Genomic DNA, 25,657 nt, shown 5'->3' with positions numbered 1-25,657 from the left:
AAGTGATTTTTTTTTTTTTAAGAAAGTGACTTTACACTGAGAAATAGATGGTTTTTACAAGTATTGAGACCTGATTGTGTGAAACCTTTCTGACTTTATTTTTTCATTGCTGTTCTTTGTTGATATTCTGTAGCTGTCAGAGATCACAGTTTCCTAATTTATTCTTCCCCAAATTACCTTTTACTTTCCCACTTCTCTCCCCATTTAGCCAGTGTTGTTTTTGTTAATAGTTTCTTTGATAGGCAGCCTAATTGGGAGTGGTAAAATGAATATGTAGTGGCTGGGGGGAAAAAAAAAAGATGTGTGGAATAATTTTAGCCAAATGATCAATCCTGATAAAAGTGTTCAGGCTTCTGAAACTCCTGTGATTTTTGTTTTTTTTTTTTCAGTTGAAATCTCATTTAATGGGGAAGGGGGGGACAGGGGGTTTTCTTTTTCTCATGATTTGTGATCTTTTTTTTTTTCTAACATAGAGAACCTATTTATTGAATAACATGATATTCCAGATATTCTAGGCATTTGACATTATTAGGGCCCTTAAAACCACGGATATGATATTTACCTTGAAAAGCCAACTTTTTACTTTCAGGGACAGAAACAGTGTATGAAAATACAATGGAAGAGGGTAGTTGTGTGACACTGAGTAGCAATAGGTGGCCGCATTGAAGTGTGTATTGTCACGCTTTCTTTTTTTTTATTTTTTTATATTTTTTTTTGCCAGTCGTGGGGCTTGAGCTCAGGGCCTGAGCACTGTCCTTGGACTTTTCTCAAGGCTAGAGCTCTACCACTTGAGCCTCAGCACCACTTCTGGCTTTTTCTATGTATGTGGTACCGAGGAATCGAACCGGGGTCTTCGTGCATGCTAGGCAAGCACTCTTCCACTAGGCCAAACTCCCGGTCCCTATTGTCACGCTTCCTTTTTTTTTTTTCATTTATTTTTTATTGTAATTAATAGAAAGGTTACATTATATTCACCAGATAGAAGGTACATTATTTCACAAATATTGATACCCTTTCTCATATCATGGTCCCCATTTCCCTCCCCCCACCCCGCTCATCTTGATTTCCCCCCTTCCCTCTCCTATTTCAAATAACCAATTAAGCATATATAAAATATATCAGATAACAAGGTGAAATGTTGTAACAATATGAGATATTGTCACGCTTTCTTAATGATTAAGGTTTTTCTTCCAATTTGTTAGAAAATGTGTAATAGGAAACTGCTTTTGATCTGAAATGCTTGTCATTTTATCTCTGCCATCCTTTTCTGCTGTGTAGAATCAATATTTCCGTGGAATATTTTAGCTAACTCAAATCGTTTGTCTCATTTCATTCATTTCCTGTCATTCAGTGGGGTAGGAGTGGGGAACGCAGCCCTGGTCTGCAGTTTTAAGAGAACAGGTTTTGTAGTCACCACCTAGAGTCTCAGCCTCAGATCTGCTATTTTGTAATTTTGAGACCCTGGACTTGTCTTAGCTTCTTTGAGCTTGGTTTGATGACCTGAAAATGGAAATGTAAAAGTAATTTGGGAAAGGTTCATTGTATTAATATGTGTGCCAAAGAGTTTTGTGATAACGGTTGCATGGACATTTAAAGGTTACACTGCTATTTCTTGTCTTGTTAGAAGCAAAGCATATAACAGGCCAAGATACTGAATAAGTCATTGTAGATTGATTCAATATGTATTCTGGTGATAAGTAATGCTTATGCCCACATGAGATTACTATCATGTATTCTTTAAAATGCCCACTTTCTGAATCTCTAGAGCCAAAACACTTGGCTTTTAGATAGCTGAAAGGGATGGAGTCAAGGAAAAAAAAACAAAACAAAACAAAACAAAACCTAAGTAACAAATGGAAAGAGACCCATTCCAAGTTCACAATTGCAACTCGAAGCGATGTATTTCCTGCTTGCTTTAAAGTTGGTGTATACCTGATAGAAGAAATGATAGATGCCCAGCTCATTCTCGGAGCTATACTGTAAAATTATGTTGCTGGAGCCCCCCTTTTTTTCTTCATTGTCAGCACAAATCCTTGTTTATTAAAGATTTAGCTTGAAGGAAATTTTAATTAATTACAGGTGCAGTAAGTCCTGCCTGGGAAGCTGCCGTGCTGTGTTTACAGTGAATGGCCTTCATGTGCCTGTGCTTCCCTGTTCTCCCTGCCGCCTGACAGTGTGATTTATGGCTGTTGTTTTCTACCAGTCCACTGTTTGCCCTCTAGGAGGGATTGGTCTCCTGAGCCTCCATAATAGCAGCAGCACTTCCACAGACATCTTTTAATGACAACTGCACTGCATTCAGCAAGTCAGGCTAATTGCAGATGTACCCTATTAATTGCAAAAACTAGGAGAGGTTACATATTTTACAAGCTTTTAATTTGAAACCGCCCGAGATGATTTGTCTTAAGTGTTTGGATAGAGCCGTCCATAATATTCAACATTTCACCATTATTGCAACTCTCATCCAGTCAAAGAATTCAGAGATTGAATCAGGTAAAAACAGTCTTAGTTGTGTCCTAAGTCTGTGAAAATCAAAGAATGTATTTTCATTTTTAAAATTTATTTTTATTACTATTATTATTTTTTGCCAGTCCTGGAGCTTGAATTTGGGGCCTGGGCACAGTCCTACCAATTTTCTTCTTTATCATTCATTAATTTTGATGTTTGCTTATTAACTCTGTCATCTTCTTTTTTAGCCTGTTTAACTGTGCATCTTTATCTCAGCTTTTCTGAGTTCTTTGTCAGAATGAGTCTGCTTTTGTATAGCCTGGTCCTTTATATCCTGCTTGTTTCATTTTGTTGTCTGATTTGTCTGTTTGTTTCTCCTGCATGAGGCTAGGGTTCAGAGTCAGTATCTGACCCTTTTGCTCATTGGCAGGTTTCCTACCACTGAGTCATGGTCCAACCCCATCGTAGTGGACTTCAGTCTTGCTTTGTGAGAGAGCCTTTGGCTACATCTTCAGGTGGACCCGGAGTTGTCCACAGTCCAGACAGCTCTCAGAGCTCTGCTGTGTGTTTGTTGCAGTATAGATAAAGGCTACTAATGCCTCTTCTTCAGAATACAGAGTCTCTTCCTATCCATTTTTGTTTTTCTGATACTTAGTTGCCAGTTAGTCCTGCCCTATGTTAGAAAGCATTTCCTAGATGTGTTTTTGATAATTTTCCTGGGTCACCTCTGTGCCAGTGTGGTTTGGGTCTCTTTATCAAGTCTAGATTTTTTACTTCTTTATCAGGTAGACAGCATTTTTTCTTGCTGTGTCATGTGTCTGATGTGTGTCTGATATCTAAAGTATGCTGCCTTATTTTATCATGTCTTACGGAGCTTGCATTTTCTCTTACCTTACAGCTCTGTAGTAGTATGATGACTGCCTGTCTTTTATGTAGCTATTAATCAGGAACTCAACCAGGCTTTAGTTTTACAAGCGTCCTATAACACATTTTTCTCTCACTATTCAGTATCCAGTAGTATTTATTATCCTTGGACAGGAAAAGGTTTTTATCGTCCCCTAATTTTACTTCAAGTTCTGTTAAGCCTGATAGCCATTGTAGAAACACTTGAAAACATGTCCCCTTTATATACTTTAGATACTTTCCTAACAGTTTTATTCCTGCTTAAAAGTATTTAGTATTTAAACATCATTACTCAGTTTTAGTGATCAAGGAAATGGTGTGCCTGTTGCACATACCTGACCCTTTTCAGGGTTTTCTTTTGTAACACAGTAAGAGGCAGTACAGCCTGCGCTTCAGGGTTTCAGCTGTGCCCTGGTCTTATCCTCTGCCTTGGAATCCTCCTCCATTACTCACCAGCCACATGGCCTGGTATATTGGTTAACCAAATGTAGGCCATCGTCTCCATATATAAAATGGGGGTCACTGGTAGTCATGCTGTGTTTGGCCTAAATTTCCTGTTAGTGTATTGTCTGTGAATTCACGATGGGGCCCTGCTGTTCTGAATCTTCTGCAGAACACACCATCTGCACTGGGCACACGATAACCAGCCCCCATCAGCTTTGTTTTGGAACCTCTGCCTGTCTGAAGCCTATTTGTCAAGCCCAGATGCTGGGTTTATAACCATACATTTCTTATGATTGAAATAGTGTCCTTTTAAATTATGCTTACTTATTTATAATTGACTTTCCTATTTTCTTGTGCATTTAGGAGAAGCTCGTTCAAGAGATTGCTCATTGCCATGGAATTTTGATCACTTCTTACTCCTACATTCGACTAATGCAAGATGCCATTAGCCGGTATGACTGGCACTACGTGATCTTAGACGAAGGACACAAAATTCGAAATCCAAATGCTGCTGTTACCCTGGCTTGCAAACAGGTACAACCTCTCATAACTGGGGCACTTCCAGGTGTATAATAGTTTTCAGTTAGAATCAGTTAATCTGCTTTTTGTGTCACACTTATTATGTCTTGCCTTCTTTATGCTTACTCTTACCCTGTTCTTTTTTAAATTTTGGCTATTCCAGTAACTTCATGTCTCCTTTAAGGGTGAGTTGCAAGAATGTAATCACGTCTACTTCTAATACCTAATGCTCAGCAAATAACAAAAAAGTTCTCCAGGGCTGGAAGTTTGACCTTGTGGTAGAGTGTTTGCCTAGCATGCACCAAGACCAGGGTTCGATTCCTTGGTACCACACACATAGAAAAGAGCTGGGAAAGGTGCTGAGGCTCAAGAGGTAGAGCTCTAGCCTTGAGAAAGTCCAAGAACAGTGCTTAGACCCTGAGCTCAAGCCCAAGACCAAAAAAAAAAAAAAAAAAAGTTCTCCATATTTTCATCAAGATGTAACTGAAGGATTATAAATATAAAATGTCTGTGTTTTAGAGTGGGCCAAAATGCTGTGAGAGCCAAAATAATGAGCAAACGTGTTAAATAACAGTTTCGTGTGGGAGTGTCTTAAGGTCATCTGTTAAAAGGTGAATTAATAAAAAGGAGTTTTATTTCCCAAAACAGTTCCGTACACCCCATCGGATCATTCTGTCTGGCTCACCAATGCAGAATAACCTCCGAGAGCTGTGGTCGCTCTTCGACTTTGTCTTTCCGGGCAAGCTAGGCACGCTGCCCGTGTTCATGGAGCAGTTCTCTGTCCCCATCACCATGGGAGGATATTCCAATGCTTCTCCCGTCCAGGTAACATAGCCGCCGGTGACACCTTGACATGTCAGTATTGAGAATGGGCCCACTGAATGTTATCCTCATTCAGAATGTAAAATGGCCAGGATGCTGAATTAGAATTCCATAAAGTCAACAAATTATTTCTGCTTGATACATCCTATTTTTATTTTTTTCTTTCAGTTTTTTTTTATTGTAATTAGTAAAAGGGTTACATGATATTTGCCAGATAGAAGGTGCATTAATTCACCTTTCACATGTCTTGGTACCCATTTCCCTCCCCCCCCCCTCCACCCGTCTTGGTTTTCCCCCCTTCCCTATCAAATTACATCCTATTTTTAAAAAAGTGAAAAAGTGATTTTTTTTTCTTTTTTAAAAGTTCTACTTGAAATATTTACTTGTGGGAATCCCTAAAATAAAACCCTTCTCATAACAGAAATGAAGCAGTTTTTGTGTATTTCTCTCAGGCAAGAGTTTTTTGTTTGTTTGTTTTTTTTTAATGATTCATGTGGCCACAGAAGCAGCAGAAAGGTCTCATAAAAAAGAACACATCTGTTCTGGACAGCATCTAATTTTTTTAATTTGGATCATTTTTTTTTAATTTTTAAAGAAATATAAAAGGGTTTCACTTATATCAGTTTATGAGTACAATATTGGACAGCATGTAATTTAGAACCAATTGAGCAGTGAAAATTTTTTTTAATGTTTTTTTATCTTTTTTGGTACTGGAGATCAAACCCAGGACGTTGCACTTACTAGGCAAGTATTTTGCCACTGAGCTATATTCCAGCTCATATTATAATAACACATAATTTGAAAGTTATGAATATTTATTTTTATAACCTTCCATTTAATCCATATAGACTGCAGTAGACCCTAGATAGTTAAAACTGCAGAAAGCAAATCTAGGTAAGGGGAGTCTACTATACTCATGTTTTTCCCTATCTAGACAGGTCTTGGGAGCAGGATGTGGCTTTTATTTGCTTCTTTATGTTTAAGCTACGGAGGCCCCATGCTGTTGAATCCTAAGAAGAGTCTCTAGCCACAGATAATTGTGTTAGTCTATAGCAAACATGATGGGAGCCAACTGGCAACTAGAAGCCTCTCCTGAAGCATTTCCAGCCCAGTGGGGGTGGGTGACACAAAAGTGGGAAACTGGTAAATGGCTTCAGAATAGGGTGACAAGGACTATAACCAGGGGAGATAGTCATACCAGAGGCTCATGAAAGGCCTTGTGATGGGACATCTAAGCCAAAACTGATGGGCTGAAGAGGGTGAAGGTGGAGAATCACAGCCTACAGTGGTGGCTGCTCCCTGGGTTCCATTTTCAGAGCTGAAAAGAACTATACAGGAAGGTATGTTAAGCCTCCTCCATATTGAGATTATTCTTGTGTTTTGATGGCTTGAATGTGGTTAGTCTTCTCTGACAGAGGCAGAGCTGGGATATGACCCCCTCCTCCTTGGGAATAGGAAGAAGCACCCATGTGCTTGCAGCAAGGAATCTGGGTTCTAAAGCACTAAGGAATTGAGAGTGTGTAAGAGAAATAGTTGGTTCCCTGCCTTGTGCTAGAACTAACAGAGAGAGACCAGATCTGGGAGTCAGGCAAGAATTAAATACAAGGACATCTTGGGGTTCACACTGGAAGGAGCAGGAGCTGGGAGATGGCCACTCCCCTGGCCTAGTCCTGGTTTAGTTTACCCTTATCCCCCACCAGCAGCAGAGAGGTGGAGGGCAGGGCGAAACATCAGAAAGACTATATAGTATGTTAAATTGTGAAATGTAATTGTCTCTACATCACCAATCCTGTGTACTTCATCATCATCTTAAAGATAGTTTTTGTCAATATCCAAATAAGACATTTAAGGGGGCATATAATAAAACAGATAGTTGTTGCTTTTATTTGTCATCTCAGCTATTTATACTAGCTTATCACACATCTGCACACACAGGTTCATGCATAAGATTTGAAGGATGTTTTTGTTTTTGTTTTTGTTTTTATACCCAAGTTAGCCTGAAACTTGTATGTTCTTTTATAATACTCTTTTTACATGCTCACTTTTTTTTCTGATGGTACTAGACATTGAACCCCAGTCCTTAGCTTTATTGATCTACCATTTGAGTTGTTCTTCAGCCTTTTGATTTAGTTTATTGTTGTTTATCTTTGTTCCCAAATAGAGTCTCATGCTTTTTGGTTGGGCTAGCCTTAAATTGTGATTTTTTTTTTTCCTACCTCTGCCTCATGTCTGGCTAGGATTACAAGAATTTTCCACCAAACCAAGGTATTTTTTAGATAGAGTCTCACCAACTTTTGCCTGGGATAGCCTCAAATCATGATCTTCCTGTCTCTACCTGCCCAAGTAGTGGGAATTATTTCTGCCTGGCAAATATGTCAATTTTTTTTATTTGAAATTTTTTGTATGGTTTATAGTTAAGCTCTTTTTAAAATTATTACTAACTTTAGGGTTGACTTTCTTACATTTAAATTTTGTTTGGATTTTTTTTCTCTTCTATGAAATAGTAATTTACTAAGTTAAGATCATTTAGATTAGTGAGGGAATTATCAATAATGTATTGAAGTCTGTTTGCTTTAAGTGAATTGTGGAGGGCGTGGTTTTTTCCTTTGTTTTTCTGCTTGCAGTTAATACCCCTCTTCTGTGTGGTGTCCATTATGGAGCCATATGCTCCACTTTAGGCTGAGTGGCCTTTCATTTCTGGGAGCACAGGGCCCCTCTTGAACTTACTCTCTGAGTCTCCAGTGGGCAGTAATCTCTGCTTATTAGCTGGTGGCTCCCATGGCTGCCTCTTCCCTCACCCTTGGCTTTTGATCTCCAGTCCTGCAGATTTGCAGCCCTTTGTAGCTTTTGGAGAATGCAAGATTATGAAGAGAGATTTGTTTCAAAGTGTTTTTTTTCCCCCTTGAGGGTAGTCAAAACCAAATAAATCTCTACTTTAGGGTCTAACTATGTAATAATTATAGCATGTATAGAAAAGGAATAGGGCACAGAATTACTGAGTTTTCTTCTGTTATACATTTTAGTTAATGAGATAAATTTTTTCACTGATGATGTTATGAAAGCTGCTATCCCCAAGCATATAGAACTTATGTGAGTCATTCTAAGCCATTATCTGGTTCTGATGGTAGTGGGCACTTGAACTCACACTTGCTACACAAGCACTCTTACTGCTGAGCTATGCCTCTAGCCCTGATTTTTGCTTGTTATTTGAGTTAAAGCCTCACTTCCTGACTGCAACCCATCTGTGTTAAATTGGATTACTGGCATACACGACTGTATCCATATTTCTGTTGGAAAGATGTGTTGAGAATGTTTTGCTGCCAACGCTGGCCTTGAACCATGATTCTAACAATCTCAGCTTCCCTAATAGCTAGGATTACAGAGGTGACCAACACCCACTACCAAATGATTTCTGAATCAATTTTGTACCATACTTGGTCATTCTTTTATTTTTTCACTGGAGAGGTAAGAACAAATGCATTCCGTGAGCCCATTCCCTCCTTTATTACAGGTTAAAACTGCCTATAAGTGTGCATGTGTCTTACGGGACACCATAAACCCATACCTGCTGCGGAGAATGAAGTCGGATGTCAAGATGAGCCTTTCTTTGCCTGATAAAAATGAACAGGTCTGTAAATCCAGGTGATAAACAACTATTTCTCAAGCACAGGGTAATTTTTCTGCCTCTATTAACAAAACCTCAAGTAGTTGTCCTGGTACCATGGGCAGACTGGTTCTAATCTGTTTATACCTTTATGTGGCAGATGTGTACCTGCCATGACATCTGCCCTTGCCTGAACTCTGAAGTCCGTGTCTGTTCACACATAGATTTCTGTAACTACTCTTCCTAAATTTCTTCATTTCCCAAGCCTCCATTCAATCCCGCTACTGCCTAGTGCTCTGCATGGCTCTAGGCTCTGGGACATAGTGGTGAGTAAAGTGAAGTTTCATATTGACATGAACTCCCATTCATTCATTCTTTTGTTTTGTGCATGTGCATGCACATGCATATGCACATGCACACTGGGGTTTGAACTCGGTGCCTCCTAATTCTTGCTTAACTTTTTTTTTGCCAGTCCTTGGCTTGGGATTAGGGCCTGAGCACTATCCTTGGGTTTTCTCAAGGCTAGAGCTCTACCACTTGAGCCACGGCACCACTTCTGGCTTTTTTTCTATGTGTATGGTACCGAGGAATCATACCCAGGTCTTCGTGCATGCTAGGCAAGCACTCTACCACTAGGCCAAACTCCCAGCCCTTGCTTGAATTTTTATCTTTATGAATGCTAGGTACTTATGAAATTTTCTTCAACTAATCATTCATCTGAGAGGCAAAACTTTTTCTTTGTTGTCAGTGTACTTAAAGGGTCAAAATATGAGCTTACTAAATTAAGAATTGTAAACCATCAGCTTCATATTTCGGAAAGACTACTCAAGCTGCAAATGAAAATTCTGGGGAGAGAAAGAAAGTAGGAACAGAACGATGTGTCCACTATACAGAGTCCCCAGAGAGAAGCCGTGGCCTGCACCACGGTGAGGTCAGGCCTGAAAGGACAGGTCCAAAGGGCTCCAAGAGGGCCACGCCTTTTCAGCATCTGCTGTCAGCAAGGCTTCTGAAGGACTGCTAGCACAGAGCCCGCTGCCAGGTTTAATTTAGGGTGTGTGGGGAGTGCCTGTTCATGTCCACATACACACAAGGCAACAGCTGGGTCTGGCCCCCCAAGGATGGCTCTAGCTTAGATGGTAGAAGAGACCTATAGGCTGAAAAGTGGGGAACATTCCTTTTGTTGTGTTGTTTATCTACATTTTCTTCTTCCCCATTCTCCCCCCCTCCCAGTGGGGACTATTCTGGAGGTTGGGTTTATCTGAGGGTTATGTAGAGCACAGAAAGAGATAAACAATTGAAGGGGAAGAAGAAGCACCATCTGGGAGGACTGGCAGAGGTTCCGTAGACAGGGGTGGGAGAAGCAAACTGAGGCTGTTGGAGTGAGTGCCGACGAGGCTGACCTGCGGAGAATCCAGGCTGGTCAGTAGTGGCACATGGGGGAGCAGTGTCAGTGGCATCACTGGGGTACCCCCTGGGCCCCCACCAGGTTTTGGCTTCAGAAGTACCTGCAAGGGAGGAATTGTGGGAAGGCCTAGTCCCCCTCTGTCTCCCTCTAGAAAAGGATTGTCTTGGGAAGAATGGAAGGCTCAGCTCCTGTGAAGAAGTTGAAGAGCTGCCTTTGAGCTTTGACCTTGACTGCACATTCTTCCTTGGAGAGGAAAGCAAACTCAGATTAGGTAGAGGCATTTTAGGTACTGGAGACTAGAGAATCATATGATTCTCAAACTTCATTTTGAGTTTTTGTTCTTGTTTTCCAGAACTCGGGGCCTTTTGCTTGCTCTGCTTACTTGCTCAGCTAGCACTCTACCACCTAAGCTACTCTATGCCTGTTTTTTTGCTGTTTGTTTTGGAGATGGAGTCTCAAGGACTTTTCTGTTAATTTGGGCCCGGAACTATAATCCCCCAGATCTGTCTCATGAGTAGCTAAGATTCTAGTGTGATAACTGGCACCCAATGAAGCAGTTGCACTTACTGCTCACTAGTGTGTCCAGCCCTATTTGATCATAGTTGAGTAGACGCTGAGACAAAGGTGCCTGGTAAGTGTCTTGGGAAGGACAAAGCATGTAGGCAAAGTGTTCTAGGCTTTCAAAAGATGCTACAGAGGGTATCCTTAGGGGAGTCTATGTAATAGGCAGGGCAGGCTGCCATGGGACGCTGACCATGCTGCAATGGAGAAGGTAGGTAGGAACATGGATCTGACTGTGTTATTCATGGAAAGGGGTAGTTTGCTGAAAAGGGCACAAGACTAGCTGAAAGAGTATTCCATGGGGCTATGGCTGGCCATGGAAGAAGTAAGTCAAAGAATGGCGTAGTCAGGGGCATTGGGGAAAGAGGAATTGGAGAGATAGAAAGTCAGTGAACATAATGGCATGGTTGGCTGAGAAGGGATGGGTTACTGTCAGCCTGGTAAATGGATGACCTCAGGATTGGGGAGTCCCATTGTAAGTCCCAGATAAAGATCCTGCCAGGTATGTCAGCAGAGTACAGGCACCAGGTGGAGATGAAGGGGCAGTCTGAGTACTGTACAGTGAGGCGAAGTTGAAAGGTGTTCTTCTCAGCTTGGTCCTGAGCTGGAAGCCAGGAGGATTCTTGGGTGGTAATTCAGAGCCTAAGGGGCAAATATATACAGGGGAAAACAGAGGTCTTATCATCACTTGTGGTCTAAATACAAGGTACATTTTTTCCTATGTTTTGGTTTTCTTAATTACTTGATTCTGATATTTGTTAAAAGATTATCATGCTTTCGTGTCTCCTCCCATGCTCCTATAGGTCCTGTTTTGTCGTCTTACTGATGAGCAACATGAAGTCTACCAGAATTTCATTGATTCCAAAGAAGTTTATGGGATTCTCAATGGAGACATGCAGGTCAGCCAAAGAACAGAAGATGAACTGGAGCTATGAATGAGTAGAATGTATGGAAATGAACTGTAGATCAAGGGAGATATTGGATGGAAGGAAACTGGTATGATGTCTTGGATGTGCTAGGCCTCACTTGTTATGTCTTCTTGATTAAATTGTGTATGGTCTGTGGGGTGAATGTGGAGTCACAACTACAATGTAGAGACCCTAGGGATAGAGGAGCGAGGCCATTGGTGTGAGAGGCAGCAGTCTGAAGCTACGGAGCTAGAACTCAGGGTCTTATCTCATACATGGGTGTGGGATGTATTGCTGGGATTTATCCCAAGTACTGATCAAAATTCTCCATTCTAAGGGTTAATGTTTCATCTACTTCTCAAATGAGCCCTGTATCTCAAAAATCCATTGTCACATTGGAAGCTGGATATAATTCCAGTTCAGATGTCTCTGACTCTAATTCTCCTTTTCCCCAGAGTGGGAAAAGAGTTTACTTGTCATTCGTTCCTTTCAGTGCTTCAAAAGCTCTTTCTCCTGCTGTCTAGAAAGTAGAGGTTATCAGTGTCTTTCCAGTGACAGAAATGTGGTGGAGATCAGCCACTTCCACCATAGAGTGTCCTCAGGCCTTGATGAGGTTGCATTGTTGACTTGATGTCCCTTTGAACACTACTTAAAATAATCATGCTTTAAAAAAAAAAAAAAAGAGAGCCGGGAGTTTGGCCTAGTGGTAGAGTGCTTGCCTAGCATGCACGAAGACCCAGGTTCAATTCCTTGGAAACCACATACTTATAAAAATCCAGAAGTGGTGCTGAGGCTCAAGTGGTAGAGTGCTAGCCTTGAGAAAAATCCAGGGGCAGTCCTCAGGCCCTGAGCTTAAGCCCAGGACTGGAAAAAAAAAGGAAAAAAAAAAAAAACAAAAAAAAAAAAGAATTGTTTCCAGAAAAGTTGTCCTGTCAGAGAAAAAGTATGAGTGGAACTTAGTTTTTTACAGCTTATGGTACTCAACTTTCCCCTATGACAAAATCAACATAAAGGAGAAAAAGGTTATTTTGGCTCATGACTTGAGTCCACTGTTACTTGACTCTGTTGTTTCTGGGCCATGGTAAGGCAGATATGATGACATAGAGCATAATGCTGGGCCCATAGAGGGAGGGAGAGGGGGAAAAGGGAGTGGTCAGGAACCCATCCAAGGACTATGCTTGAACTAGGTTCTACCTCCTAAGCTTCCGTGGCCTTCCATTAGTCCATCCAATTATGAACCTGTCCGTAGATAGAATTATCCATTGATAAAACCTGAGCCAGTCACTTTCCTCAAAGTTGCTGCATTGAGGACAAAGCCTTCAACATATGAGCCTTTCTGGACTATTCCAGATCCAGCTGAAACACGGCTCCTAGGAATTCTGGAATTAGAGAAGAAACTAAGAGACTGGCACAGAATGACTTCTGAATCCTGTCACATACTGAATACCATTCTTCTCTTCCTATTTTATATGAGGTAACCTGAGCCCACTATGTTCCACAGATTTTCTCTGGACTTGTAGCCCTAAGAAAAATCTGCAACCACCCTGATCTCTTTTCTGGAGGTCCCAAGAATCTCAGAGGTGATCCAGATGATGAACTAGAAGAAAATCAGTTTGGATACTGGAAACGTTCTGGGAAAATGATTGTGGTTGAGTCTTTGTTGAAAATATGGCACAAGCAGGGGCAGCGAGTGCTGCTGTTTTCTCAGTCAAGGCAGGTGAGTGTGAAAAACACATGCAAAATCAAATTGGTACTTAGGACTTAGGATCACCTGTGTGAAAATGTGTGCAGGTAGCATGTCATATATCAAAATCCAAAATAATATCTCCAAAGCAAGTCTCTTGACAGACTGGATCTTTTTTTTTTTTTTTTTTTGTCATGGGGCTTGAACTCTGGGCCTGGGCACTGTCCCTGACCTCTTCAGCTCAAGGCTACTTGAGACACAGCACCACTTCCAGAGACTGGATCTTTTTCTAGAGATGTAATCCAGAAGTTGGCTTTTTTGGTGGAGACAATAGTAGGATTTGAATTCAAGGTTTTGTATTTACTCAGCTGGCACTCTACTACTTGAACCCTACCTCCAAGACTGTTTTTTGTTGGTTATTTTGGAGGTGGAGTCTAGTGAAAGTTTCTGCCCAGTTTGGCCTTGAATCCTGATCCTCTAGATCTCAGCCTCCTGAGTAATTAAGGATATGAGCCACTGGTGCTTGGGTGGGAGTTAATAACACCTGTTGTCTAGATGAACTTGGATCTGATCTCGGGCTGCTTAGAAGAGTTATGAGAACCAAACTCTAAGGAACTTAGCAACGTACTCTTAATAGCAGTTTTGTCTGCCTTAAAGCTCCAAATCCATGCAGTGTAGGTCTGTTGGGGGAAGGTGTGGGGTTGGCACTGGTAGAAAAACACTCACAGGGGAGATTTTATTTGTAAACTAGTCTCCCCATCTCCCAACAGATGTTACACATCCTCGAAGTGTTCCTGAGAGCCCAGAATTACTCCTATCTCAAAATGGATGGGAGCACGACCATAGCTTCTCGGCAGCCTCTGATTGCAAAATACAATGAGGTAACAAGGGATTATAACAGAGTTAAATGTGTTGCAGCCAGTGGGTTGGGGCTGAGTGTCTTCCCTACCTCTAGGGCTGGGTGAGGGGCAAAGGGGCTTTTTGCATTTAGCTTCTGTGCACTTCAGTATTGTTAGGTATACAAGTGAGTATGGCCTTTGCACTTGGAAAGTTTTTGTTGAAACAAGTGTGTATGTGTTTATGTGTATTTTCTTCATTGAAAACCCATTTTTTAAATGTTGATAATAAAATTAATATTAAAAACAGGTGCAGGGGCCGGGAGTTTGGCCTAGTGGTTAAAGTGCTTGCCTAGCATGCATGAAGACCCAGGTTCAATTCCTCGGTACCACATACATAGAAGAAAGCTGGAAATGGTGCTGAGGCTCAAGTGGTAGAGCTCTAACCTTGAGAAAGTCCAAGGACAGTGCTCAGGCCTTGAGCTCAAGCCCAGGACTGGCAAAAAAAAAAAAAAAAAAAAGCAGGTGCAGCTTTGTGCCAGTGGCTTATACCTGTAATCCTAACTATCGAGGCTGAGATCTGAGGATCCAGTTTGTGTGTATGTGTTGTGTGGGTCATGGGGCTTAAACCCTGCCTAAGCTCTTCAGCTCAAGGCTACTCCCCTACCCCTGGGCCTGGGCACTGTCCCTGAGCTCTTCAGCTCAAGCTACTGCCCTACCCTTGAGCCAAGCCTCACTTCCAGTTTTCTAGAGGTTAATTAGAGATAAGAGTCTCAGGTCCTTTTGTGCCTGGGCTGGCTTTGAACCTTGATTCTCAGATCTCAGTCTCCTGAGTAGCTAGGATTACAGGCGTGAGCTACCATGCCCGGCTCTGAAGATCCATTTTAAAGCCAGCCTGGGCAGGAAAGTCTGAGACTTTATCTCCAATGAACCACCAAAAAGCCAGAAGTGGAGCTATGACTCAAGTAGTAGAAAGCTAGCCTTGAGCAAAAAGGCTGAGGGACAGCATCTGGGCCCTGAATGCAAGACCTGGAACATACATATAACACACACACACACACACACACACACACACACACACACGCACACACGAGTTGCGGTGTGTGATCTTCATTTACTATAAGTCTCCAGGTTGTGGGTATTAGGAACAATCAGATGCCATGGGTAGGGTCTGTAGAGGTAAAACTATGAAGCTTTTGTGGCCTGCAGGTCTGTTCACCTTATTGCTGGTCTTTCCTCTAGGATACATCCATCTTTGTGTTTCTCCTGACCACAAGGGTGGGTGGCCTGGGAGTCAACCTGACTGGTGCAAACAGAGTCATCATCTATGACCCCGACTGGAATCCGAGCACAGACACACAGGTCTGTCTGTCCCTCCTGGTCCTTTCTCATCTTGAAGGACCATCTTCAGGCTGGGAGTTTGGCCTAGGGTAGAGTGCTTACCTAGCATGCATGAAGACCTGGATTCCTCAGTACCATATTCATAGAAAAAGCCAGAAGTGGGGCTATGGCTCAAGTGATAGAGCCTCTAGCCTTGAGAAAGTCCAAGGACAGGGCTCAGGCCCTGAGTTCAAGCCCCAGGATGGGCCAAAAAAAAAAAGAGCAACCTTCAGTCATAGGCTGTTTATCCAGCATTCTCCTCCTAGATGTAGAGTGAAAGGAGAACCTACAAAGTTAAGAGCTTGTTATCTTGTCAGCTGTCTCGTTTTGTCCCTTTAGTAGGCTTTAAGTGTAAGTAGCCTCCTTAGCCAGAATTCTAACTCTGGGTGTTAAAAGCGAGGCTGGCTCTCTGTTTCTTTTGTTTGGCCTTTGCTCTGGACAGGCTCTTGTTGAGAAGTCTCTCTCCACATTGCAGGCCCGGGAGCGAGCATGGAGGATAGGCCAGAAGAAGCAGGTGACGGTGTACAGGCTTCTGATGGCTGGAACCATTGAGGAGAAAATCTACCACCGGTCAGTGCACATGGTAGCTGCACTGGTGACACAATGAGAGTGTGATTCAGGAACTTGTTTTTGAAGTGTTGTTTTAAACTATTCTTAGGATAATAATTACTGTTAAGTAGCATAGTTTTTTGAAAAATTATTTTTAAGTTATATTCTTTGCTATCAAAATAAGCTTTTGGTGGCCTATTGTTTTTCAAAAAATGCCTTTCAGCCTGATAAATGAAGTTGTTACTGTTACCTACCTGTCATACATGGTGTGCCACTTTTAGAAAAACTGTGAAGTCACTAGGTACTGGTATCTTATGCCTATAATCCCAGCTACTCAGGAGGCTGAGTAAGAGGATTGCAATTTGATGCTAACCTGGGCAGAAAAGTCTTAAGAGAATGAATGTCCAATTAAACAGGAAAAAGGTGGACTGGAGGAGTGACTTAAGTGATAGTGTGACACCTGGGCAAGCATGAAGCCCTGAGTTCATATCCAGTACCTGAAAGAGAGAAATAGGAAAAAAGCGATGAGGGGGGGAAAATAAGAAAAAAAAAGTGGGGGGGAGGAAGGGAGGGAAAAAGAGAGAAAAATTGAAGCTGACATGTTAATATTTGCACATATGAGGCAGTGGGCTCAGTAGGGGTGTCTCTTGGGGTTGGGTTCACATGCCCCTTGGAGAGATAGTGGCAGGAAATTTGTTGCATTACTGACTTTCTATGCCATGGTGTGGACATTCCAAGCAATGGTGATTTCAGCAGCTAAGTCTAGACATTGCCCCATCATTGACTTTTTACTTGTTCTGTGCACAACTCCTCCACCAGCCCTGGGCCACTACTGAAGCCATCTGGTTCCTCTAAAGGCCTGTTGTAGAGGATTGGCAATGAACTGACTCCCATGAGAGGAGCATTTTAGCCGGAAGAGCAGCCTTGTTCCATGGAGATAGCAGTGTAGGAGGGACAGTGGTGTGGGGTTTAGCAGGGTGGGGTCAGCAGGTGGATGGAGGTGGGCACTGTTCATAGTGAGGACATTGCACAGCCCAGGCGAGAGCAAGGAAGGCGCAGTCCGCTGTGCAGTGTGCATCTGGCTGCTCAGGGAGGGCCATGCGGCCTGGGCATCGATGAAATACCCTTGTTGAAATACGATAAATCTTGGAAATGGAAAAGCTCATTGGATGAAAATGACAAGGTATGATTTTTAATTTGAATTCTTTATGACCACCTAATGCTTATGTTCTAATAGTAAATTTCCAAGGCTGGACCAGGGGTTGTTGAGCCACTTGAAGAGCCAAGTGACCATGACTCTTGTACTGTTTCATCATGGGAATTTTGAGGTTAAGCCAGGCATTGTTTCACACCAGTATTGCTTTTATCTTTTTAGACAAATCTTCAAGCAATTTCTGACAAACCGAGTGCTAAAAGACCCAAAACAAAGACGGTTTTTCAAGTCCAATGATCTTTATGAGCTGTTTACACTGACTAGCCCCGATGTAAGCCAGAGCACTGAAACAAGTGCAATTTTTGCAGGTATTACATTAAGCTGTTTAACTTAGAATAATTGATTATATAAGAACGTGCAGAGAAGTGGTGCTGTGTCTCAAGTGGTAGAGTGCTAGCCTTGAGAAAGCCCAAGGACAATGCCCAGGCCCTGAGTTCAAGCCCCAGGACTGGCCCCATAAATAGAATGTGTACCACTGGCTCATATTTGTAATCCTAGTTGCTCAGGAGGCTGAGATCTGAGGACTACAGTTCAAAACTAGCCCAGAAAGCCTTTGAAACACTTATCTCCAGTTAACCACCAAACAAGCCTGAAGTACAGCTTTGTCTCTAGTGGTAGAGCACAAACCTTGGGCAAAATAGTTCAGGGACAGCACCCAGGCCCTGAGTTCATGCCTTAGTATGGGGGGAAAAATCATTCAGGATAATATGGGCTGAGTTTTTTCCCCTTTTCCCCCTTTGAAGGGACTGGATCAGATGTGAAGACACCTACTCGCCGTTTAAAAAGAAAGGTCACACCAGCCTTTAGAACAGACCACACCATTCCAAAATGCACCAAGTCCCCAGATTTTAACTCATCTGCTGAAGGGGCCACACTGACTGAGGAGGAGCCCAAGGCCACAGGGGTGGTAACTTGTAAAGACAGCGGCCTTTTGAAAGACATCCCGCACCTGGGTGACAATAGCAGTGCTGGGCACTCAGGAGTGGCAGGCACAGAGTCTGGACCTGAGGGGCCGGTGGCCAGTGCAAACGGTGACTGCTCACATTCTTTCAGAGCTGGCAGGACAACCAGACCCTCTAGTGAGGGGAGCACTGTCGAGAAGGAAGGGCTGTCCTGTGAAAGAGAGAGCTGTCTGCTTCAGACAGGACCTCTTTGGGAGAACAGACGAGTGGAAAGTCATTTTTATAAGCACAAGTCAAAAACAAAACATCAAGATGTGGCAGGTGAAGATTCGCCAGGGAAACCTCTGAAGGCAAAGTGCCACCGAGATGCCAAGTTTGAGGGAACCCGTGTCCCACATCTGGTGAGGAAAAAGCAGTACCACAAGCAGGACTCTGAGCAGGAGAGCCAGGCCAGAGAACAAAACAGCGATGATTATGTTTTACAAAAGCTTTTCAAAAAGTCGGGTAAGTTTTTGAAGATTTGTTTCTATTTATTTATAGAAATGAATATTGGCAGTACTGTGGTTTGAACTCAGGACTTCATACTTACGTGGCTCTACCACTTGAGCCACATTTCCAGACCTGTTTTTGCTGGTTGCTTTCAAGATAGGGTCTGGTGAGCTCTTCTGCCTAGGCTGGCCTCAAACCACAATCCTCTCAACCCCCTGAGTAGCTAGGATTATAGGTGGGAGCACCAGTACCTGCTTCCCTTTGTTTTTAGAGAGTTAATATCCCTGTTTATGTGTACTTACTTAGTATATGTGTTTCAAGTATTTTCTCAAAGTTTGTCTTGTTTTTCTTACTGTGGCTTTTTTAATTAAAATACTATTTAACAAATATTATTAAAGCCAGGTACCAGTGGCTCACACCTGGGAATCTTTGCAACTGAGGAGGCTGAGATCTGAGAATCACAGTTCAAAACCAGTCTAGGCAGAAAAGTCCTTAAGACTCTTATCTCCAGTTAACTACTAAAAAACAAAGCTAGAAGAGGAGCTGTGGCTCAAATGTTATAGCAATAGCGTTGAGCAGAAGATCTCAGCAACAGTGCTCAGGCCTGAATTCAAGCCCTGGGACTCTCATTTACACATACACATAAATAAATAATAGTAACAAGTGTATCAGTTTTGTCATGAGTTGTAGTTAGAAAGCTTTTTCTGTACTTTGATAATATAGGAATTTACCAAGTTTTCTTGTATGATTTCATGTACCACTTTTGTGATGTTATTTTCCACATTTAGATCTCTGGTCCATTTGGATCAAGTAGTTCCCCAATCTTCCTAGCATCATACACTTAAAATCTGTTCTCTGCTGACTTGGGAAGCATTTCCCTGTGTAGCTGTCTATTTGAAGACTTCGTGATCAACTCTGAGGAGTCTGCTCCTGCTAAAGCCTGCTGGCCTTTTCAGGGTTTTCCCAGAAGTTCATGCAGGTTCATTTTCCCACATAGATTTTAGTATAAGTGTATAGCTTTGCAAAGGGTGGGGGGATATTTTCTAGTGAAATTGTAGTAAGCGTAGAAATTAGCACAAGGAGACTGGTTAGTGAATTCCTCTAGTCAAGGCAATGAATGTCTTTCTGAGTATATAGAAGTATATCTTATCTTCCCAGGAATGTTGACATATCATTGATTTATTCCTGTTTTGTATCTTTTGCTACTACATTTGAAGCTTTCCCTACCACTGCATCCTTTAGTTGGGTAGTGAGTAAGGTTTTAGGTTCACGATGATGGTGGTGCTGGTGATGGTGATGGTGATGTAGCTGTACAAAGGGGTTCCTTTCCAGAAGTCAGGTTTATAATATATCTTGATCAATGACACCCCTCCATCTTATTCTCCCATCTTTCCACATTCCTCCTTACCTTTGAAGGTAAATAGTTTAACTTTTACATATTGTACATTGAATATAATAACTTTATTTGCTTGGCTTTCCTCTTTTTGTTTGAATACCCAGTTATAGGTAAATTTTATGCATTCTTTTCCAAATTATTTTAAGTTTTATCGTTGATTCTCTAGGATTTTCTAGCTGTATAACCATTAAGAGCTTCAAATGTTGGGACTCGGAATTTACCTCAGTGACAGAGCACGTACTTAGTGTACGTGAAATCCTGGGTTCCATCCATTGCACCAAAACAAAACAACTCTCAATATAGTATTAGAGGGGTTGAGGATTAGCTCAGTGGAAGAGTACTTGCCTGGTAAGTTCAGTCTTCACCTCCGGAAAAATACAATAGTATTGGAGCTAAGAGACAGCTTAAGTTTGTTGTTCTTAGTGAAAATAGCCTCTAGTGTTTGCCCACTCGTCTAATGTAAAGCTAAGATGTATGTTTTATTGCATACTGTATTTCATACTGATCAGTTCCCAATGTTCTGAGTGTTTTTGAGTTGAGTTTTTGAATGTTGCTAAGTTTTGTCAGAGGCATTCTGAGTATCTATGAAATATCTGTGGATTATGTTGAAATCAGTATAGTGAGGGTCATTAAGTAATGGATTTCCTTGTATTGAACCAGCCTTGGATTCCTAGGCTGTAATGTATGATTTCTTACATTGCTGTTGGATTGTGTTCTTTGTATTATGTTTATAGTTGACTATTACAAATTTTTATCTTTTCCTAGGTAATTATCTTTTTTTCTAGTTTTCAAATTTTCATACAAGTGTTCAGAAACTCTTATAATTTTTTTTTTTTTGGCCAGTCCTGGCCTTGAGCTCAGGGCCTGAGCACTGTCCTTGGGCTTTCCTCAAGGCTAGTGTTCTACCCTGAGCCACCACACCATTTCTGGCCTTTTCTATGTATGTGGTACTGAGGAATTGAACCCGGGTCTTCGTGCATGCTAGGCAGGCACTCTACCACTAGGCCAAACTCCCAGCCCCTATTTTTTGAAGTTTTCTGTTTCAAGATAATTATTTCGTTCTTCACATTTGTAATTCTGTACATTTATTTTTCTTTTCCCTTCTTATTTTTAGTTATTTGTCTTATGATGCCTTTTTTTTTTCAGTAAGCTAAGAGTTTTGTTAAATTGGAGTCAGGATTCTCTACATCATTAATTTTTTTCTTTTTCCTTTATTCCTTGCTTTTTGTTGCATTTTGGTGTGGTTTGGGAATTTTGTTTCTGTAACTCCTACTTGGAAAATTATTTTTGTTAATACAGGTATTCAAGGACATGAGATTTCTACTGATTCCTCTATCAAGCATTTTTGTGATATATATATATATATATATTTATTTATTTAGTGGGCAGTGGGGCTTGAATTTAGCCTGGACACTGTCCCAGAGCTCTTCAGCTCAAGATTGCCTCCCTACCCTTGAGCCAAGCCCCATTTCCCATTTTCTAGAGTCTCAGGTCCTTTTGTGCCCAGGCTGGCTTTGAACCTTGACCCTCAGAGTAGCTAGGATTACAGGCATGAGCCACCGCACCTGGCTTTTCTGTGATTATTTCCTGAGTTTGTTAGGAGACCTTTGCCTTTGTTCCATCCAGATAGCAGGGAAGAGATTAAATGTTGAAATACTTTCCTGAAGGCAGGGATAATAGCTTTCCCTCACAGGACAGCAGTGAATGGAAGTGAAAGTCCTACATCATAACAGCCCCTTGAAAATGGCAACTAAAAATGTTCTGAATTTCTTTCCCATTACACCAACTTATGCCAGATGAAAACCATGCCCATGTACAGACATCACTGGTGCTGTTTTCTTGTTCTTGGCAGTGGGCGTGCACAGCGTGGTGAAGCACGATGCCATTGTGGATGGGGCCAGCCCTGACTACGTGCTGGTGGAGGCAGAAGCCAACCGAGTGGCCCAGGAAGCCCTGCGAGCCCTGAAGCTCTCACGTCAGCGCTGTCTGGGGGCCACGTCTGGTGTACCCACCTGGACTGGCCACAGGGGGACGTCTGGTGCACCTGCGGGAATAAAGTAAGAGACCCCTCTGCACGGCACTTGCAGACTAGCTAGCCTAAGGCCAGTAACCATAAAGAGCCCTCAGAGAGCCATCATGGGGCCAAATCAGGGTGAGAAGAGAAAATAGCCTTCCTATTTCATCCTCTCCCTCACTATCATCTTGATTTTCCAGAGCACACAATTTGGGGGGGAAAAGGTACCCATTTTGTTGGAGAGATGAGGAAAATAGTAAGAGAGACTAAATCTAAGCAGCCATTTAAAGCAGTCGGCAGCTGCTCCAGATGCCCACTATGGCGGGAGTTGGTTGCCATTGCGTGCTGGTGGAGGAGGCCCTTACATCTAGAAGAGCAGAGTGATCCCGGCAAAGGCACTAGAGAAGAAACACATGGCTCTGAGGCTCTGAAAACTTTTCCACAAAGATCTAACAGTTTAATTGTTCAGAGAGGACTTTGGTCTCTGATTTACAGTAGCTAACATTTTATCTGTTGTGATCTTTTCTCTTAGGAGCAGATTTGGTCAGAAAAGGAACTCTAAGTTAACAATGCAGCCTCCTTCAGCATCTCCAACGCGAAAATGCCAGGTAACAGAGTAGCCTTTGTACTTCCCAATTGTGAGACTTTCCTGAAGGAGTAACCAGAAAGCTTACATTAGGTCTTTGTGTGAGGTGGGGTGTGTGTGTGTGTGGTTATACTGTTCCTAAGGCTTGAACTCAGGGCCTAGGCACTGTGCTATCTCACTGATTTCTTTGCTCAAGGCTGGCATTCTACCACTCGAGCCACAGCTCCCTTTCAACTTTGTGATGGTTAGAAATTAGAGTCTCACCGACTTTCCTGCCTGGGCTAGAGCCAAACCATGATCCGCAGCCCTCAGCCTCCTGAGTAGGTAGGGTTATAGGCATAGGCTACTGCCACCTGGCTTGCACTGGATCTTTCATACAAAGAAAATGGTTATTGTTGACATAGTGATAACTCATTTCTCTTGTCAACTCTGACTTAAATATGTCTTCATTTGACTCTAAAGGCCTAGTGAACTTCCTAAAACACAGACTCTGTGGAAGCTTCTGTATGCTCCTAGAAGCCTAATACAAGGACAGGAGTGCCAGTGTGCATGCTCTACCTGGCAGACTCTGGAAGGAAGGCCATGACCACCATGAATGTTGTCCAGAATGGACGAGCTGCCAGGGCCAAGGGCCCCGTGTGGCTCCGAGTGCTCCCAGTCCTTCTGTGGGACTGCTGGCCCTCCCCCACCAGCCCACATGCTGGCTTTCTGATTAAGGATGAGTTTGTTTTAAAAAAGCTCGGGCCTCAAGTCCAATTTCATATTGACCTAAACTTTTCTAAGTTTCCTTATGCTGTGCTTTTGGCAGCTAGAGTTTGAATCCTTTCCACACACTTCAGAGGCAGCCCTCCCTCTGCCTTCCTCTGCCCTCAGAGAGGGCATTCAGAGCGGGCTACAGGGAGTGTTTCCCTTCGCTTCTGTTTCTTTGTTTGAGACATGGTCAGCATGGCTGGACTGAGGTATCTGCCTCACATGACTTCACTGCCAACTACTTGGGTCACGTTACCTGGCCACTTCGAATCAGTCTATCAATGCAGTGATCTTCTTTCTCTAGGATGGCACCCTGAAGAAGGAGGGAAAAGATGGTGTCCCGGAGCACTTCAGTGGCAAAGCAGACGAGGTGGAGTCTTCCTCCAGGGCCCCTGCATCTTCCTTACTCTTAGCCAGGATGAGAGCAAGAAACCATCTGATTCTTCCAGAGCGCCTGGAGAGCGACAGTGGACTCCTTCCAGAAGCTTCTGCCCCACCACCTGCTGCCACAGAACATGACGACCTACTGGTAGAGATGAGGAACTTCATTGCTTTCCAGGCCCATGTGGATGGCCAGGCTAGCACTCAGGAGATCCTGCAAGAGTTCGAATCCAAGCTGTCCACCTCCCAGTCTTGTGTCTTCCGGGAGTTACTGAGAAATCTGTGCACTTTTCACAGAACTTCCGGTGGAGAAGGGATTTGGAAGCTGAAGCCGGAGTACTGCTGAGCACACTGTGCCCTCGCCTTGTAGTTTACTTTTCAAACAGAGTTTGGCCCTTAGTTCTGCAATGTGTGATCACACATTGGACAATAGTAGTTCTCAGCACTTGATGTTTACTTTAATGGCTTCTACCTCAAAATGAACACTTGAAGAAAGAAGAAACTCTTCCCCCAAATGAAAACTTTTAATAATGCTAGCTAAAGAAGAAAATATTTAAGATTAGATTGATGCTGTTTTCTTGGCTCTAGGAATTATGTTCTAAAATCAGGGACCTAATAATTACTTCTTGGAATACATTGCTTTCTTTACGCAAAAGATGCTGTTGGGACCACATTACTGCTTACTTCAGAGTCTGTGGACAGAAGTCACAGAGCTTTGTACTGGTGCTAAAAATGTGTCCTAGATTTAGTCAGACCTGTCTGCTAAGCTCATTCATTAATATCATCTGATAGCAGTAATGTTTTGATGCCTAACTTTTAAGTGTTTCAAGATTTCATTTGCGCTACATACAAAAACATTTGTTCTCTCTCAAATCATATGAATTACTTTTAAACAGTCCTTTTAAAGTTCTGTTAAATTGGCAGATTATTGTTTTGTTTTGTTTGTGGTGCTGGGTCTGGAACCCAAAACCTCATGCATCCATACAAGCCATGACACCCCCAGCTGGCAAGCTTTTTTACTAGGACAGCGTGAACTGGCTTGATAAATGATAAAATGTGCATTTGTGGCAAGTTATAACATCCTATATTTACTGAACTATACTTGTTTGTTAATGTGAGTTGCCTTTTCCCCTGGAAACAATTGATTTTAGAATAAAATGTGGTAGCATAAAAATACCCAAGCAAAACAAGTGAGACACTCCTCAAACATGTACACCAGCTAGATGTGCCCTTGGTACAGGAAGTGACTTTCTGACTTATCTCCTGGTGAGCGCTGTCTGTTGGGTTTGTTGAGGGTGCTTGGCCAAGTTCACCACTGTCTTGGGGGTGGCTGTCCCATCTAGCTGGGCTCGTGTCTTTGTTTCCCAGCCCAGTCACTTCCTGTGTTTGTGACGTGGGTTTTTCACAGTTAACTAACAGACTCCTTTTTCTTGTTTCTCTTTCACGATTGCTATATTATCTCATCTCTTGGGTCTTGCTTTCCTTAGAATCTTTTTGTGGACTTCACATGGTCTGTTTCCTGTGTGTGTGCACGAATGCACACATGCATGTGTACTCTGCTTGTGATATTACCTCTTGTTACTCTATGGTGTGCTTGCCTGCCCTTTCATTCTGAGTGGTGACAGTGGGCTTGTGCTTGACCCTGGCATCTGTGTCCAGGCCTGCCATTCACTCGTCCCTGTGACCCAGACCAGAGAAGACACGGGCTTGGCTTTCTCTAGTCCAAGGTTTTGTTAAATAGCTTCAGCAAGGGCCCCTGTCTTCCACAGAGCCAGCTTGCCCCAGTCATGGTTCCTATCAGGATTTCCTGGATCATAGGTTTCTCTCCCCTCCCCCCCATATATATATATGTGTGTGTGTGTG

At 42.5% G+C, this 25,657-nt stretch overlaps 1 protein-coding gene across 4 annotated transcripts in view; it reads left to right on the top strand.

Moving 5' to 3' along the window:
- Ercc6 (ERCC excision repair 6, chromatin remodeling factor) overlaps nt 1–25,172 on the top strand; it is a 69,106-nt gene extending 43,934 nt beyond the window's left edge. For all 4 annotated transcript variants that reach the window (XM_090346766.1, XM_090346763.1, XM_090346765.1 and 1 more), the window contains 13 exons: nt 4,159–4,329; nt 4,963–5,139; nt 8,648–8,764; nt 11,510–11,605; nt 13,116–13,331; nt 14,069–14,179; nt 15,377–15,496; nt 15,990–16,084; nt 17,439–17,584; nt 18,020–18,682; nt 21,916–22,120; nt 22,610–22,685; nt 23,718–25,172. In XM_090346766.1, coding sequence (XP_090202892.1) covers nt 4,159–4,329; nt 4,963–5,139; nt 8,648–8,764; nt 11,510–11,605; nt 13,116–13,331; nt 14,069–14,179; nt 15,377–15,496; nt 15,990–16,084; nt 17,439–17,584; nt 18,020–18,682; nt 21,916–22,120; nt 22,610–22,685; nt 23,718–24,140 — 2,616 coding nt within the window. In that variant the 3' untranslated portion in view covers nt 24,141–25,172. The remainder of the gene's footprint in view (nt 1–4,158; nt 4,330–4,962; nt 5,140–8,647; nt 8,765–11,509; nt 11,606–13,115; nt 13,332–14,068; nt 14,180–15,376; nt 15,497–15,989; nt 16,085–17,438; nt 17,585–18,019; nt 18,683–21,915; nt 22,121–22,609; nt 22,686–23,717) is intronic.
- The last annotated feature ends 485 nt before the right edge of the window (nt 25,173–25,657 follow it).

This window comes from Megascapheus bottae, chromosome 15, assembly GCF_031878675.1.
Source record: "Megascapheus bottae isolate mThoBot1 chromosome 15, mThoBot2.hap1, whole genome shotgun sequence".
Lineage (NCBI taxonomy): Eukaryota > Metazoa > Chordata > Mammalia > Rodentia > Geomyidae > Megascapheus > Megascapheus bottae.
Note: the sequence above shows the minus strand (reverse complement) of the source record. Positions and strands in the feature narration are given on the sequence as shown.